Source organism: Sander vitreus, chromosome 16 (genome assembly GCF_031162955.1).
Source record: "Sander vitreus isolate 19-12246 chromosome 16, sanVit1, whole genome shotgun sequence".
Taxonomy (NCBI): Eukaryota; Metazoa; Chordata; class Actinopteri; order Perciformes; family Percidae; genus Sander; species Sander vitreus.
The window spans coordinates 30,170,487-30,187,278 of record NC_135870.1 but is presented as its reverse complement, the minus strand read 5'-3'; the positions used below and the strand labels follow the sequence as shown (position 1 = coordinate 30,187,278).

Sequence of the window (16,792 nt, the reverse complement as noted above, 5' to 3'; positions counted from 1 at the left end):
CGGCAGACCTCTCTCTCTCTCTCAAATTCAATTACAAATTACTTTATTGGCATGAATGTCAGGAAAACCATAATGCCAAAGCCTCAAGGATAATACAATTCAATAATAATAAGATATGAAAAAATACATGTATACAATTCATTGAGAAAACCAAAATATATAAATTTATAAAAACAAGAAAATCATACATATAAAACAATACGTGTGTGTGTGTGTGTGTGCACGCACGTGTGTGATAATTAATTTGTTTAGGGTCAATAAAGAAACAACAACAGTATATTAATATAAATTGTAAGTGTCAAATGTAAGAAAGAAATACATCTCTCTCTCTCTCGCTCTCAATTAAAAAGAAAAATATATTTTTAAAATTGTCAATTGTTTAAATTAGCAATTGTTGCTAGAACCTGGCCCAAGACATATTCTCTTGTATTACCAGTTTAATGTTTATTTGTGCATTGTCCTTGTTTCAAATAAATCAATTTCCACTCTCTCTCTCTCTGTCTGTCTGTCTGTCTCTCTCTCTCTCTCTCTCTCTCTCTCTCTCTCTGTCTCTCTCTCTCTCTGTCTCTCTCTCTCTCTGTCTCTCTCTGTCTCTCTCTCTCTCTCTCTCTCTCTCTCTCTCTCTCTCTCTCTCTCTGTCTCTCTCTCTCTCTCTGTCTGTCTCTCTCTCTCTCTCTCTCTCTCTCTCTGTCTCTCTCATCGAAACAGTTTAGGAACCACAGCTTTAACCTTTGAATTGACAGCTTTGAATGTTCTTTCTATTTCTATGTTCTATCATGTGAACAACATGCAAGAGCAGATTTTACACTTTAAATATATTGAAATCGTTATACCAAACTAAAACACACATCCTGTTTGTTTCTGTGTAAGACTTTGTCACACAAGAGTATTTTTTAAAATATAATAATAATACATTTATTTTATATAGCGCTTTAAAATGGTACTCAAAGGCACTTTACAAGGTCAACGGAAAAAACTAAAACACTAATGTAACACTACACTAAACACTAAATGAATTAGTTTTGAAAATGTGGAAATGTTCATTTTCAACAGTTTTACCAAGGCAAGGCTGGAGAGCATTGTACAGAAGAAAACTGTAAAGCACACATAGATATTTAGTTATAATAATATGAATATGATTCAAAGTAATAATAATACACATAAGTATGCACATTATCTACACATGATTTTAAGATATTTCACATGTGAAATGTAAGACATGAAATTTAAAAATACACACTGTATGAAATAAACCCATACAGGCACAAGTGGTCAATGACATGCAGACCTCACATACTGTAAAGGTTTACATGGTTTCCAGACATTTCACATGTGAAATTTCAATTATACACATTTGAAACGGGGAACTATTAATCACACGTGTGCTTTTTTTTAAATGGTAATTTTAAGCACATACAAAATGTGAAGCTAGACTAAATGTGCATTTGTGTATTTCTGAGGAAATATTTGTTCAGTACAGTGTGATGATTCTAAACGTGTTTCTTCGGGGCCATCTCCACTCTGAAAAGAGTCTCGGCTGAAAATGGACCGCAGACTTTGAAGCTATTTGGGACAGAACACTCTCTTTGTCTGGAGGGGCTTTCAGAAGCCGGATATGCTCTACTCTGTCTTGTGTTGATCCTAAGAAATGTGTCACATTTAGATCAGGTGTATCCCTCCTGTTCAGTAAAGCTGAGTTTTTAGATTCTACTGATAGGATAATATAGATTTGTATTGTCCAGAAGAAAATTTGTCTTGCACACACAAACAGTATCTGCTGTTTAGAGAATTCAACACAACATAGTGCATACATACATACAGTACACACCCACACACACACACAAACACACACACATACACACACACATACATACATGCATGTATAAATACATACATACATGCATGCACGTACGTACACACGTGCGCACACACACACACACACACAAACACACACACACACACACACACACACACACTTGCATACATACATACATACATACACACATACATACATTCATACATACACACATACATACATACATACATACACACATACATACATACTTACATACATACATACATACATACATACATAAACACATACATACATACATACATACATACACACATACATACATTCATACATAAACACATACATACATACATACACACATACATACATACTTACATACATACATACATACATACATACATACATACATACACACATACATACATACTTACATACATACACACATACATACATACACACATACATACGTACTTACATACATACATACATACATACAGTCCACAGACACAGACTGTTGCAGTTACTTTCACAGGCTGGCTCCTATACCTTTAGAGGATTATTTAACACAGTACTGCCTACGGTCATGGCCCTACCACTGAAAACTCTGAGCACTGTGTCATCTGTATTCTTTATAGGAATGTGATGGTTTAAAACGAAATATCATGAAATATATTGTCTCTGTTACTGTTTTAACTGTTACAGTTGGAAACAGCAATTAGACCTTCAAAAATATATTTCAACAGTTAAATAAAAAAAAAAGCAATTCCTCACACTTTGTTAGTTATTTATTTCATTTTGTTGTTAGTTTTGTGTCAGCAATGAGGGCTTTCAGACAGATTTCACCTTTTAAATGAAAGCTTGTAATAACTTTAATTTAATTGGTCTTATTTTATTTTATTCTACTCCAATTTCAATGACCTGGTTTTCTTTTTATCTCATGTTTTTTACTAATGCCTCATGCCTGCTCTTATTTGTTACTGGTTTTTTTTTTTTTTTATATCTCTATTGTTTTAGTCTTGACATATTTAAATCACATGCTCCTGTAGAACACCACTTTGTTTTGAAACAAATAATCATTTTTATTCTATTTTACATTTTAAGTTTTGCCACTATCAAAAGTTTTTTCTCACACTTTTTTTAAACATTGAGCGCTGGCGTTACAGTGATAAAGAGAAGCCCAGTTTCAGACAGGAACTTAAATAGGTGGCCTGTGTGTCATTATTTTTTAACTAAGCTAGTCCCTTTTGTGTTTTGTGTGTGTTTTGTAGTATACCCTAAACACATAGAAAATGCTAACATATTCTAGAAATTTAAATATCTAGAAATATAGTCTTACCAATTATATATATATATATATATATGGGTCTGTGCATTGTCTAGAGCACTCTCTTAAAAACAACTATTTATAAGCTATATACAGTTGGAAACAAAGTCTTTTCTATACTTCGTGAGAAAAGGGACAGAACAGTCTCACATCTCGCCCTGCTGTCGTTCTTCTTGTTTGCTTTGGCTACTTCAGGAAGTCCTTTGCACACTGCCAGAGCGGAAACCACAGAGTGTGTGTGTGTGTGTGTGTGTGTGTGTGTGTGTGTGTGTGTGTTTCTTCAGCTGAGACCACTGCCTCTCAACTGAAGCTTCAGCAGCCAAATACTGCTATGTGAACTGTGTTCACATGGCAAAGCAAAAGACACATTTTAAACACATTAATATTTTTATGTAAAGTGATATTGTGCTGTTGTAGTAGTAGTTGATTTGGGATTTCGGCTTTGCAGCGTTTCATTTCACAGCTCTCAGATCTATATAACAGCATTGAGGGAACACTGTACTGGTCTCTATATACTCTACGTCTCCTCCATTTAACTTAATAATAATAATAATTGAATTTTTAATTAATAATTTACTAGCAATAATGACAAGATATTGGTTTTTGTAGCCCGGTGTACATACAGGTATCTCTGTCCTCAGCAACCACTAAACAGTGTGTAACAAAAGGATTTTTTTGTTTGATGTCTTTGTAAGATATTTCTTATTGAGACACAGACACACACATTTTTTCAGCTTTATCTGATACTTCTGTAAAAAAATAGCAGAACTGAATCTGAAACAGTCCAAGCAATCATTAATAATCTATTAATAAGAATTAGCTGACAAAAGGCTAGATGTTAACTAAAGGCAGCTGTTTGTCTCCCCAGTGTGTGGAACCGGCTCTAACTGCACTCTACATCCGGGTTCATTTAATAAAACGTATTACAATTTAAAAGAAAAAAAACAACGACACAATTAGAGCTGGGCCGATAAACGGACTGGATATTGACACAACATAACATAAGTATATCCATTATTCCACTGTTCTCTGCCTGCTTTGCTGTCATGTGCATGCCCCAGGTACTTAACCTTTGTGTTGTCTTTCCATCGGCCATGGAAAAAACACTTTTGTTTTCCGTCTTAACATTTAGTCGCTTTTTTCAAAGTTGCTTTTTTATGGGGGTTTTTTGGGTTCATTTTATATATCAGTGAACTTGAAAAAAAATTCAATAACGACAATATCAGTGCCACGTCTTTGTTGTCCGTCTACCAGCACTAACTAAAATCACCTTCTAACGCAGGAAGTACCTGGTATTAAAGCCTCACAAGGTTCCTAAAAAGTTTAGGTTTGGAGAAGCCCCAGTTTAAAAGGTTGTTTAGTTCCTGCAGGCTGGGCCATGTAACCAATATATTCCTAATCATTAACTATATTAGGCAGATAGGTTGTTGTCATCATACACACAGCGATACACTGGTAAGACCACATCACATTTAACTATGTATCAGCTCATTTAAATAGCTCACGTTACTGTATTGTATTAAACTTCATTTAATATTGTATGTGGAGTTTTCTATTGCGGGGTGCAAATGTTCCACCAAAACAAGTTCCTCCCTGAGACTATTTAGCAGAGGCACCGTCGCTGAGTCTGGACAATGTGGAGAATGGCTAGTGTTTATGAGCATATACTTTGAGCATGTTATGGATATTGTGAGTATAATATATTGGATGGATTTGATCAAATTCATTTCCCACCATTTAGTATAAAGAGCTATAAGCCAAAAGCTAGACACTTGTAAAATACTTACAGGAATTTTCCATTTGTACGGGAGCCGTTTTGGAGCCTGGGCTCACAGCCTTCCCGTGTTATGGATCCATGGAACCAGGGCATTTTTTCGTGTGCAGTGGTGGAAATGAGCTTCTCCAGCTGAGGCCTCTGGCTGATGATGGCCTGCTCCAGAGCTGCCCCCTGCACACGCACACACACACACACACACACACACACACACATCCATTAGCTGTCAGCAAACGCATATAATATTTCTTGACAACACACTCCCATCACGTCAAAAAGCAACGCTTGGTCAGCTGGCTTGGTTTGTTATTGATGCAAAAAGTTTCCTTTAGCGTCATATTTAGACGTGCTTGGTTGGGACTCCTGGCGTCACTTTTTTAAGCTCTGGGTCAGGACGCACATTTAATTGACATGCGTCTCATAGGGGAAAGTCCTGTGTTGTTTGACCCATCCACCACCCCAACCTGCCAGAGCTTCTTGAGGACAGAGACTTCCTCTTTTGGTTGGACCAAATTTCGGCCGTTTGGTCCAGACCCTGGTCCGGGGAAGATTTCACATCTGTCATTTTGGTTCGGATCAAACTGAAAAGTCCGAAAGTCGGGACCAAGCGAGATAGGTGTGAAAGCCCCCTTAGACACGCTCGGTCGGGACTCTTGGCGTCACTTTTTGGCGCTCTGTGTTGGGACGTACATGTAACTGATGTACTTGTGATACATTGGGGGGAATTGAAGAATTCAACAGGGCCGTAAAAAAATAAAGATGCAATTTCAAATGTCATGTCTTTTATGTAGATTTAAACTTGTGGCTTTAACAAGGTCTCCTTCTCTAATAGATTTGTTGTTGAGATGCACAGGGTTCCTTAAAAAATCCCAAAACACGTGTGATGTTATGAATATGCAGACAGTTTTGAACAATATATACAATAATTAAAATAATAATAATTAACGGCATGTTAATGTTCCATGAAAATTCACCAGAATGCAGGAAATGAAATGTTTGAAGCTCACAATTTCTGGTGGAGGCCCCCCAGACCCCCCACTTTTAGCTAAGGGGTTGAAGACCCCTGTCTCCTTCTACTTACAGAATAGAGTTGAAACATACCTGCAGGTTCCATGTCTGCTTCACATACTCCCGGATCAGTTTTTCCTTCAGGTCCTCAAACGGCCCCACCTTTGGCTGCATGTTCTTGGGCCTGTTGCAGGGCTTCTTCAGCAGACACACAAGGCCATCCATCTCCTGGGCGTGGTAGTCGATCACATCCACAGGGCTCCTGTGGCTCTTACCGCCAACGATAGCGTATGTGTCATTGGGTTGTCTTTCAATGGTGTAGTGGTAGCAGCGGCTGGAATGCAACACAGACAGTGCAAAGCCTCCCAGATAGTTTCGGCTTTGCCGGAGCAGGTACAAGCCGTTGCTCGTGCCCGCCTGCTGCAGGTATTCCTCCGCCTCTTCCCTGGTGATGTTGCCATAGAAGAATGGCAATGCATTCACTGCATCAGCCATGTTGGCTTCTGTGGGGGTGGCTCCCTTAAGGAAGTCCCAGAACAAAGTTCAGCCACCAGGATGCAATCAACCCTAAAACAAACAAAAGGAGAACCATGTAACAATCAAGATTAAGACACAAGTATTGGGTTCCAACAGGATGACTGGTAAACAGGGCCACACGGAATCTGCGGACGCATAATTCTGCAGAATTTTCAGCAGATTTTAAACGAATTAAGACTACATCTCCACTGCTACGTTTTGGTTTAAAAAGGAATATCTTCTGCTACGTTTCCCCCTGCTCTGGTGTTTCCCCCTCTCAATCCCCCTGCTCTGGTGTTTCCCCCTCTCATTCCCCCTGCTCTGGTGTTTCCTCCTCTCAATCCCCCTGCTCTGGTGTTTCCCTCTCTCATTCCCCCTGCTCTGGTGTTCCCCCCTCTCATTCCCCCTGCTCTGGTGTTTCCCCCTCTCATTCCCCCTGCTCTGGTGTTTCCCCCCTCTCATTCCCCCTGCTCTGGTGTTTCCCCCTCTCATTCCCCCTGCTCTGGTGTTTCCCCCTCTCATTCCCCCTGTTCTGGTGTTTCCCCCTCTCATTCCCCCTGCTCTGGTGTTTCCCCCTCTCATTCCCCCTGCTCTGGTGTTTCTGAGCCCCTAAAGCGGAGACATTAGGAAACACTTCTGACCTGTTTTGGTTCTTATCGGTCACGACGTCTCCTTCTCTGAGACTAAAGCTACTAACATTACCATGGCAACTACCACCAGCGGGCGGAGTCTCCACGCTGCCTCCTGTTTATGCCCAGTATACCAGAATGATGATGAGATATGAGGTTTGGGCGTGTTAGTTTAAACAGAGATTAGTTCTTCTACTGGAGATAAAAACACTTGGTACACCGAGATCACTTTGGGATCAAAACTCAAACACTTAAAAACCAAAACATAGCGATGTAAATGCAAGAAAAATTTAAATAAGACTCTGAATGATGCAGTTGCAGGGAGTGCATCATGGTGTACAGTACATTCACACAGTGAGAAGCAGCACCCAAGCTGTTTTGGGCACTATCTAAGCCAAATTAATGTAAAATCAATATGAGCATCAAAACTAATTTTAAAGACTTTCCTCAGATCTAATGATTGTAGTTGGACTTCTATAGCAAGTTTTTTCTTAGTCAAGTTTTCTAGCTTTTCAGACACATGTGGTCATAATAATGGTTCAAAATGATGTGAAAGTGTGCTGTTTCTTTACTAAAAACACTATTTAACTTGTATGCTTGCCAGTGTACAAGTTAAATACAGTGTACTGTAAAAATAAAGCTTAGGTTCCGACAGGAACATAATGTAATTCGCACCACCCAGATCAACTGATCATCAGTTGATCTCCCTAAAATAAACCATACAAATATAAACACATATTACATTGCAGAGCAGTCTAAGGCTGCGTCTCATTTCTCTATCTACCATTTCTCTATCTACTGTTTGCTGCTGCTGTTAGCTACGATTGCTACTGCTAAGTGCTGTGCCATTTTTACAGAGCGGAGTTCCCTAAGAGCAGGTAAAGATGTCTTTATTTGCATCAAATCAAAATGTGTGCTTGTATTATGCTTGTATGGTTTGTGTTCTGTGGTGTTTGGCTCTGATAATGACCAGGGGTCTCATTTATAAACGTGGCGTACGCACAAAACGGGTCTGAAAATGTGCGTACGCCACTTCCCACGCAAAGGTTGTGATTTATAAAAAACTAACTTGACGGGAGAATGTGCGGTCCTCCACGCAAACTGTGACTCTTGCGTACGCACATTTTGGAGACAAAATAGGAATTGGCGACGCAGATGGTGAGGTGGTGAACTGAAGTCAGACTGCAGAAAGTAAATGTGGGAATAATGATTACTCTTAACATTTTCAAGTATTGATGCCTCACGCACATTTCTTGACTATTTATGGTTAAAAATGGCCGTGTACAGGGCGGGATAATTGGCTGATCCACTTGTAGGTAATCTCTGATTTATAAAGGGAACATTGCTTACAGGTCTGAGACACACGGTTTTATAAATCAGACTTTTTTTGGCAACCCCAGGGGTCTCATTTATAAAACTGTGCGTAGGATCCTTACTATAAGTGTACGTACGCCCAAAAGCCCAAAATGGCGTACGCCAAAAAAAAGTCTGATTTATAAAACCGTGTGTACGCAGACCTGTAAGCAATGTTCACTTTATAAATCACAGATTACCTAGAAGTGTGTGTATGTGAATCCGCCTCTTATCCCGCCCTGTACACGCCCATTTTTAACCATAAATAGTCAATGCAAAGCACCTCATGAATGCTGATCAGTATGTTAATGACCCTGGCAGTTGTTAGACCGAATCATGATGACTGGCGGAGAAAAAGCAAAAAACTTCTCAGACGTTCAGGAATTGCTGCAAATTGAATTATAATTTTGGCCTGTTGTCGCACAGTGTAGAGAAACCTGATCTATAGACTACCTATATTAATAATACGTCCAAAACGGCAGGCAGTACGGCAGTCAGGGACAGCTTCGATATACCAGAGCTATATAATAAGATTTAACAGAACTATATATTATATCCAAACAAGCCTTAGTGATAAAGTTGAAGATTATATATAATATTTTTTTTTTAAAAACCTCTCTATTGGACCCAATTCAGTACACAGATCCAAGAGCTCAGCTTTAGGGAATCTTTTCCAGTCATCATCATGGTCCCTGAAGTCTCTTTCTCTCCTGATTCTTCCATTGGCGGAGTCCTCCTGCAGGGCCAGCAGGGCCATCATGCAGCATTACACAGAATTTATATGTTTACAACATATTGTGAGTGTTAACACCTTGCCAACACAGCATCAACTAGTGGTATCCCCCATCCCGAGATACAATTTGAAGACGAAAGAAAGTGTAATAGGCAAACACACTTTTCTTCATACAGGTTTTGTCACGAACAGTATTAAAGTTCAGACCGATAATGAGGACATTAAGGGTAACGATTGCGCGAGAGCTTAACGGCTGTATTTCCAGACTTTGACATTTGATGATATATGCACAGTATTAAAGACAGATATTTGGTTATTTACACTGTATTCTGCAGTTATCTAATGCTAGAGTATTTGATGCTATCCTGTATTCCATGCAGTCGGGCCATCTCCTCCTCCTGCATGCGCTCCGTAGCGGACAATGTGACAGTGAGACAGCGGCGATTAAATATTAAGAACACATTTTTATTAAAGATTTGAGAAGGTGTTTATGGAATGTGGATGATATAGAGTGAAAAAATGTGCGTGAGGCATATCAATACTTGAAAATATTACGAGTAATCAATTTTCCCATTTACTTTCTGCAGTCTGACTTCAGTTCACCACCTCACCATCTGCGTTGCCAATTCCTATTTTGTTCATTCTCCCGTCAAGTTTGTTTTTTATAAATCACAACCTTTGCGTGGGAAGTGGCGTACGCACATTTTCAGCCCCGTTTTGTGCGTACGCCACGTTTATAAATGAGAACCCAGGTGTTAGTAGCTAGTAGGCTTCATCCTCTGGTGAACATGAACGTCTGTACAACATTTTATGGAAATCCATCCAATAGTTATTGAGATGTTTCAGCCTGGAGCAAAGTGGCGGGCCGAAAGACTGACATTTCCATCCATAGTCCAAGTCCACATCAAAATGTGGCCAATAGTTGGCCAGATAATGGTTTGGATCCAACTGTTGGATCGTGACGGGTTGCATCAACTGACTGACCAACATCTGACCAGGTATACTATACAAGCAGGGCAAAACTGACAAGAGCAGAAAGGCCTTGAGCCATTAAGTATGTCTATACATCTTCACTGACATTAGTGGTGAGATAGTCTATATCGATGACGTTTCATTTCCGGGATTGTTTAGGTGCCATCAGAAATTCCACCAGATGTCCGTCCCCTTCCTCTGTCTCTGTGTTGGCGTTCTAACCTCTGGTGGATTTGTGAGGACTATGGTTAACTGCTCCTCAGATCTCTGCAGGGTAAATCCAGACAGCTAGCTAGACTATCTGTCCAATCTGACTTTTCTGTTGCATGACTAAAACAACCAAAACAACCAAAACAAGTTCCTTCCTGAGACTATTTTGCAGAGGCACCGTGGCGCCGTCCGGCGCTTAGCGCCGCCCAAGACGATTGTGATTGGTTTAAAGAAATACCAATAAACCAGAGCACGTTTTTCTCCCATCCAGGAATGCTGTGTGGACTAGCCAGACCTTCCTCCGCAGCGCTGTGGAGGAAGAGCTGGACATGCGAGATTAGCAGTGAGATGCCTGTCACAGTCACCACAGTAACCACAATACAGCTACAGCAAGACACCTGACCAACTCCTCTGCACTGCAGTCATGCATGTCTGCAGTCTCACAGATGCCAGAGTGTTTCAGGTTTGACCACTCAATCAATCAAACTTTATTTGTATAGCACTTTTTTTATACAAAGGTCATGCAACACAAAGTGATTCACATTATAAAACCACTGTGGCAAGCTAGTCTAAGTATTTGATCAGTTTTAGTTGAAGCAAACCCTAGGACTCTAGACCCGCACCTATTCGGGCCAATGCCTAGGACTCAGCCTACATGGGGCGCACACTGACATATTGGGTGAGTTAGACGTCGCCCCAGTTTCTTTTACATTTAAAGTGAGTTCTAAAGAAGGCTGAGGTTGTTGGTTCAGGGAGTTTGACTCCCTGCCATCCTTTCAGGGCTCCAGATAAATAAAAAAAACAAAATATATTAGATTAGATTCAACTTTACTGTCATTGTGCAGAGTACAAAGTACAAAGACAGCGAAATGCAGTTTGCGTCCAACCAGAAGTGCAAAAAAGCAGAAAAGTGCAATGTGATATTCAAGTACAGACAGGACAAGAAATACAGTGCAGTGTAGACAGTAGTGTACAGTTGGTTTACAGAAGGTGGTTTAGAGTAATATAAATATATTATAAATATGTGCAGTGTATTAGCAGTTACAATGTATGAACAACATGTACAGATATGTGCAATGTAGTAGCAGTAACATTATACTAGTAGTAAGAATAATATAGATATATACAGTGTATTATTATAAGAAAAACAGAATAAATATGGATATTCAGTATGAACCATATAGACAGATATGTGCCAGTGCTTGAATTACGATGAAAGCAACAAAGTCAAAAATCTGAGGGGGGGTCTCTCACATCTGAAGGGGTCTGCCATATGTGGCATTGTAATTAAATCTTAAACAACGTTCATTATCCATCCCATTGCGGTCTCTTACCATTAAAGACGTTAAATTAAAATATTAAATATAGGCTACTACGGGACATAGACCTGAACCTACCCTACGCTCATGAACACAGCATGACTGCACTTCACCACCACACCACTAGGCTGTGTGATCAAACTGCATATAGGCTACGATTAATATTAACAGTCTATGGCTACGATCCATTTGACAGCACTCGCAAGTCCGAAGAAGTCACCTTGCTTTTAGCTTAACGTGCTTTTGAGGTAAATAACACCAATACATCTTAAATATAAATACATCTGTAGCTATCCTCTGCCATTCAGAGCTCCGGAAAAAATCCCAGATATTTTGAAACACCTGTCAGCAAAACAATGCAATATCTGATGGCGGAATATTCAGTGAATAGGCTTCCCGACAACATCTCAGTGCAAATTCCAAAATTGTTGGTCTATTTATTTCCACGGTTCAACACACGAGACGACAAGGTACACCCAGGTGTTGTTATCACTACGTGTACATTATAAGACTAGAACATAGTTTGGCTGTGCAATGGCTTTATTCATTTCTGCCAGTTAGTGCATTTCCCCTGTGTAGAAGTCAAAGACTACATGCTTTATTGTGTCTGACACTGAGGATATCTAAGACGGTGGTCCGGTTCAAATGAGTTATGTTTTATTTCAATGTGAAATTGAGAATGACACTCAGACTAAATCGTTATTATATATAAAGTCTATTACTTTGTATTGCGAAATTGAAATGAAATATGGAGTATTACAATCAATAGTTGTGTGTGTGTGTGTGTGTGTGTGTGTGTGTGTGTGTGTGTGTGTGTGTGTGTGTGTGTCAAGTTATAGCCTAGGCCTGCCGTGTGCATATACTGCGCAAAAGCGCCACTCACGCCTAGACTATTTAATTGTATAGCCTTGTGTGTGTGTGTGTGTGTGCCATGTGCAGGGTGTGCCAACTTTTTTTTATGATATAGAGAGACCCCCTTAAAGACAAAAAGATAATTCGAGCACTGATATGTACAGTATGTACAAAATATGTGCAGTGTGGTAACAGTACCATTGCAGTGCAGAAACAGTAACATTATAAGAGTAGTAAGAATAAGTGTGTTTGCAGGATGAATACTATGACTAGTATGAAGAGCAGTAGACTTTATATACAGTTGGGTATTAATTCAGTGTTTCCTAACCTCGAGGTTGGGCCCCCCTCTGAAGGGTCACAACAGGAATCTAGGGAGTCTTGAGATAGTTCATGTGGTTGCAAAGAAGCAAAGACAAAGTTGTGCTGCACATACCAATATGCAACGTTTTGGTTTTGTGACCCTTTGTTGTCACACAGTTATTAAAATGAAACCATCAGATAAGAGGGGAACCGCTAACAGACATCTGAAATGTAACGAGCGTAGAGTTGATTTTTTTATAAGGGGGTTACCTCTCTGGTTAGAAGCTTCTTGTGTGTTTTTAATGTTGTGTGTATTTATAATCTGCAAAGTACGGTGGCTGACAGGGGCAAACGCCCAGAAACTTAAGAAAACACACGCAAATAGACAAAACACATTAAGACACAAATTAAGAAAACAACTTCATTAATTTGACAACACATGCGCAGCATTCAGCAAACGCTCTGCAAATACACACAACACAACCAAATACATAAATGCGCTGCAAATATGAAATGATGCATGCAAGAAAAGCACACAAACCCAGAAAACAAATGCAACAAATAAACGCAGCATCCAGATTACACAACGGAAGTTCTCCAGACCTCTAGAGGGAGCAGCTAGTGGAACAGCTGGATTTATGACCCCACGGGGGGAGAGAGAGAGAGAGAGAGAGAGAGAGAGAGAGAGAGACAGAGAGAGAGAGAGAGCAACTGCATAGACTGTAAATATGAAGTCTATGTTTGAGATATGTTTTCTCTCGTTTGGTGGGTGTGTCTCGGCTCAGGTCCCAGGTGATACTCAATCAGCAGAGACGTCTGTAAACTCGTGGTGATAAAACATTTAAAACTGCATCAGCGTTTAACGTTGACGTTTGTTTAAGCCATATTACATCAGAGGGTTTCATTTCAAGGTCTGAAAGGTGCATCACTGAAGTATAGGCCTCCTCAAGTGGAATACTGTGATTATACAACAACGGTTACCAATAAAATAAGTGATCAATCTGTGTTCATATTGTGGAGCAATTTGCTCTTGAAATACAAAAAACAGAAAACAGACAGGAGTTCTAGTCCCTCCCTGTTTAGTAAACCAGCCAATTTACCGCGGGATTTATCAAACTGAATAAATCCCCCCCGCACATATAAACACAAAACTGCTTTGCTAACTCAACGTGTTGTAAGTAAGACATCTGATGAAAAAGTTATTATATTCATTAGCATGACTGCCGTACTGTTCTAGTACTAGTTCACAAACATCCAACACACCAAAGTACAAAGACATAGCGGACCAGACGCAAGCTTTTATTTTGAAAAGCCGAAGCTCGGGGAAGGCACCAGCCGGGAGGGCATGAGACAGAAGCATAGACTGTATATTATTAATATATTATGTTATGAATAATAATATGAATGTAATATACAGTCTATGGAGTTCTCCAGGCTGCAGCCATACCTGACTCTAATAAAAAGGCAGAGCTCTCTCTCCCCGAGGTCTGGAGAACTTCCGTTGTGTAATCTGGATGCTGCGTTTTTTTGTTGCCTTTGTTTTCTGGGTTTGTGTGCTTTTCTTTTTGCATTGTTTCATATTTGCAGCGTGTTTATGTATTTGGTTGTGTTGTGTGTATTTGCAGTGTGTTTATGTATTTGGTTGTGTTGTGTGTATTTGCAGTGCGTTTATGTATTTGGTTGTGTTGTGTGTATTTGCAGTGCGTTTATGTATTTGGTTGTGTTGTGTGTATTTGCAGTGCGTTTATGTATTTGGTTGTGTTGTGTGTATTTGCAGTGCGTTTATGTATTTGGTTGTGTTGTGTGTATTTGCAGTGTGTTTATGTATTTGGTTGTGTTGTGTGTATTTGCAGTGTGTTTATGTATTTGGTTGTGTTGTGTGTATTTGCAGTGTGTTTATGTATTTGGTTGTGTTGTGTGTATTTGCAGTGTGTTGTGTGTATTTGCAGAGCGTTTGCTGAATGCTGCGCATGAGTTGTCAAATGAATGAAGTAGTTTTCTTAATGTGCTTGTGTTTGGTCTGTGTGTGTGAGTTTTCTTAAGCTGCAGGGCGTTTGCCCCTGTCAGCCACCATAGAAAAGTAATGACAGCTGTCAAAATGTTTTTGAGGCGTAACAAGTACAATATTGCTCTCGGGATCTGCAGTGAAGCCATATTAAGTATAACCAAAATACTAAAGTAAAGTTCCTAAAATTGAACTTACATACAGTACTCCATTACTTTCTACCACTGATAAAGACCTGGACCAACTGTATTTTTACTCGTGAAAATAAAACACCCAACATGTTACAAGTCTGTTTCCATTTCATATGTAAAAAAAACTCTATCAGTGGGGTAAGTTGAAAAAGGGCAACGTTAGGGCATTTCATTTGTCTCGGAAACACATGAAATGTTTTTATGCTGTTATATGCTTTTATTCAGTCATTTTCTGAAATAAGGGCAACTGGGAACAAGAGGAATGTTCTAACTCCCTTTGGCAGATTTCTTTCTTGTTTAATCAAAAATAAATGAGCAAAGTGAGCCATGAAATGACTTGGTAAGACATAAAAACCCCAGCAAGAAAAGGAACTGGTATTCTTGGAAAAAAAAACATTGAACATTTTGAAACAAGGAAGCAAAAAGTCAAAAAGTCTACCTAAACCAACAAAAAAGATGAAAGATAAATACTAATGTTAGAGCTGGAACAATTCCAGATGTTGCTGTACAATTAATTGTCTCAGAAATAATTGCAATTAACAATATAATTGTCTCTTACAGTCAAATATAAAAAATATTTAGTTATTTATTTATTACTTTTTTAAACAAATTAAAGTTTTGAATGAATTCCAGATTACATATTTTAATTATACATCTGTCATGTGACCCAGATAATATAATAACACAAATACACAGCCTATGAAGTAAACCACGCCTCTTTATTATCATAAAACATGTTTTCTAACTGTCCCCCCCTTGTCATATATGTTTCTATGAACGTGTATAGGGTCAAGTGCCAACAACTAACAATTGTTATAATAATAAAAATATATAGTCTGACCACTAATCACTTATATAATTACAATTTGTCATATCTAAACAAAATCAACAATTACCAGTCATACTCCTTAAGACCTTAGCTCATGTTAGCAATTAATTACTGTTAAACAAAGAAACAGTAATAATGGAGAAGAAAAAAAAGACAATTAGACAATGATGTGATAATTGTTACAGATCTAAGTGAGCTTACTGTATACGATGTGGTGAAGTAGTCCCGAGTGCAGCTCCTCCTCTGGCTCGGTTCTCTCAGTCCTTCAGCATACCGGCTGCCAGCAGTCTGAACAACATGTCCAACACATCATGTTAAATTCAGCCAGCTCCTTAAAAAACAAGAAATGTGCCGTCAAAACCACATGAAAAGCGTCACTCACTCGCACTGTGCTTCCCAGCCGGACTACGGCCTATACTGTGTACTGATCATATATGTAGTGAGGTGACAGAGCACTGAAGCTTCCTCATTTCAACAACTTCCTTGACAATTTAATTCTTTTACTTCCTTTTTTTTTTTATCCGAACACTGACCAACACCGCCTGCTGTGCGCAGGAAATTATGTGACAACTGCAATGACACCAGTGACAGCGCAATACATATAAATATATAATGAAATACCTTAAAGATCACTTAGATGTGTTTTATTATTTATTTTTTTAAATATATTTTTATTAAGAGAGAAACTTGATTGCTGATCTTGGAAACACTACTGTTGTTGGACAAACATATCTTGAAAAGAAATAAAGAAAAGAGAAAGAGAAAGCTTGTAATTGGACCTTGATATTCATTTATGTTTAGTTTGTTGGCTTTTTGTGCCTTAAAGCCCCTGCCTTGATATACAACATATCGGGGGATTGTTCCATAGAACTTGTATTATTAACTACAGTTGATTATAATTAACTGTTTTTCATCATTACACATGTTTGTTAGTTTTTGTAGTGTAGTGTAAATTTAATATTAC

General features: G+C 38.9%; 1 protein-coding gene across 2 annotated transcripts in view; it reads right to left on the bottom strand.

Moving 5' to 3' along the window:
- Positions 1-16,320, bottom strand: part of syk (spleen tyrosine kinase) — a 32,550-nt gene extending 16,230 nt beyond the window's left edge. For both annotated transcript variants that reach the window (XM_078271375.1, XM_078271376.1), the window contains exons 1-4: positions 16,211-16,320; positions 16,030-16,116; positions 6,013-6,486; positions 4,925-5,085 (exon numbers count right to left, since the gene is read on the bottom strand). In XM_078271375.1, the coding sequence (XP_078127501.1) occupies positions 4,925-5,085; positions 6,013-6,414 (563 nt within the window). In that variant the 5' untranslated portion in view covers positions 6,415-6,486; positions 16,030-16,116; positions 16,211-16,320. The remainder of the gene's footprint in view (positions 1-4,924; positions 5,086-6,012; positions 6,487-16,029; positions 16,117-16,210) is intronic.
- Positions 16,321-16,792: the final 472 nt, after the last annotated feature.